Here is a 481-nt window from a genome sequence, read left to right on the forward strand (position 1 = left end):
AAGGAAGTAGAAGAGAGCACAAGGGATAAGAGAGCCGAAGATTAGGCCTCCTCTTCCTTGGACCACGCCTTGGAGAGGCACTATGAGGCGCATGGCGGTTGCTCCGGAGGGCTTTCGGGACTGAACTTCGGGTTCAGGGTTGCGGTGTTGGATGGAGCGGGTCAGGGTCATGACCCGCCGGATAGGAGAAGCTGAGAAGAAAGAGTGAAGGTTGGGCAAGTGATGGCAGTTGGCAAAGCGAGGGAGGGAATAAGAGTACTAATAAGAAAAAAGAAAATTATCTAAGAGAAAAATGGTGACATGAGTTTAGAGCCGTTGGTGACAAAAAGAGAAAGAGTAGGCCGTAGGATGAGCTTTGCCCATTTGGTGGTTTAGACATCTTGGTTGAGGTGGTCTGAGTTTACGATGATGTCCCTATCTGCACCCCATTAGTTTTTTTAAATTATAATTGTATCAAATGCATGAAAATTATTAATTAGGC

General features: G+C 46.4%; 1 protein-coding gene across 1 annotated transcript in view; it reads right to left on the reverse strand.

Annotated features, from left to right (window-relative positions):
• The window catches only part of ACS12 (1-amino-cyclopropane-1-carboxylate synthase 12), a 1,103-nt gene extending 794 nt beyond the window's left edge, over positions 1–309 (reverse strand). Inside the window, exon 1 of the mRNA XM_021430335.2 lies at positions 1–309. Coding sequence (XP_021286010.2) covers positions 1–171 — 171 coding nt within the window. The 5' untranslated portion in view covers positions 172–309.
• Between the last annotated feature and the right edge of the window lie 172 nt (positions 310–481).

The sequence above is a fragment of the Theobroma umbraticum genome, unplaced genomic scaffold (assembly GCF_002168275.2).
Source record: "Theobroma umbraticum cultivar Fairchild unplaced genomic scaffold, ASM216827v3 scaffold_50.0, whole genome shotgun sequence".
NCBI classification, from domain to species: domain Eukaryota; kingdom Viridiplantae; phylum Streptophyta; class Magnoliopsida; order Malvales; family Malvaceae; genus Theobroma; species Theobroma umbraticum.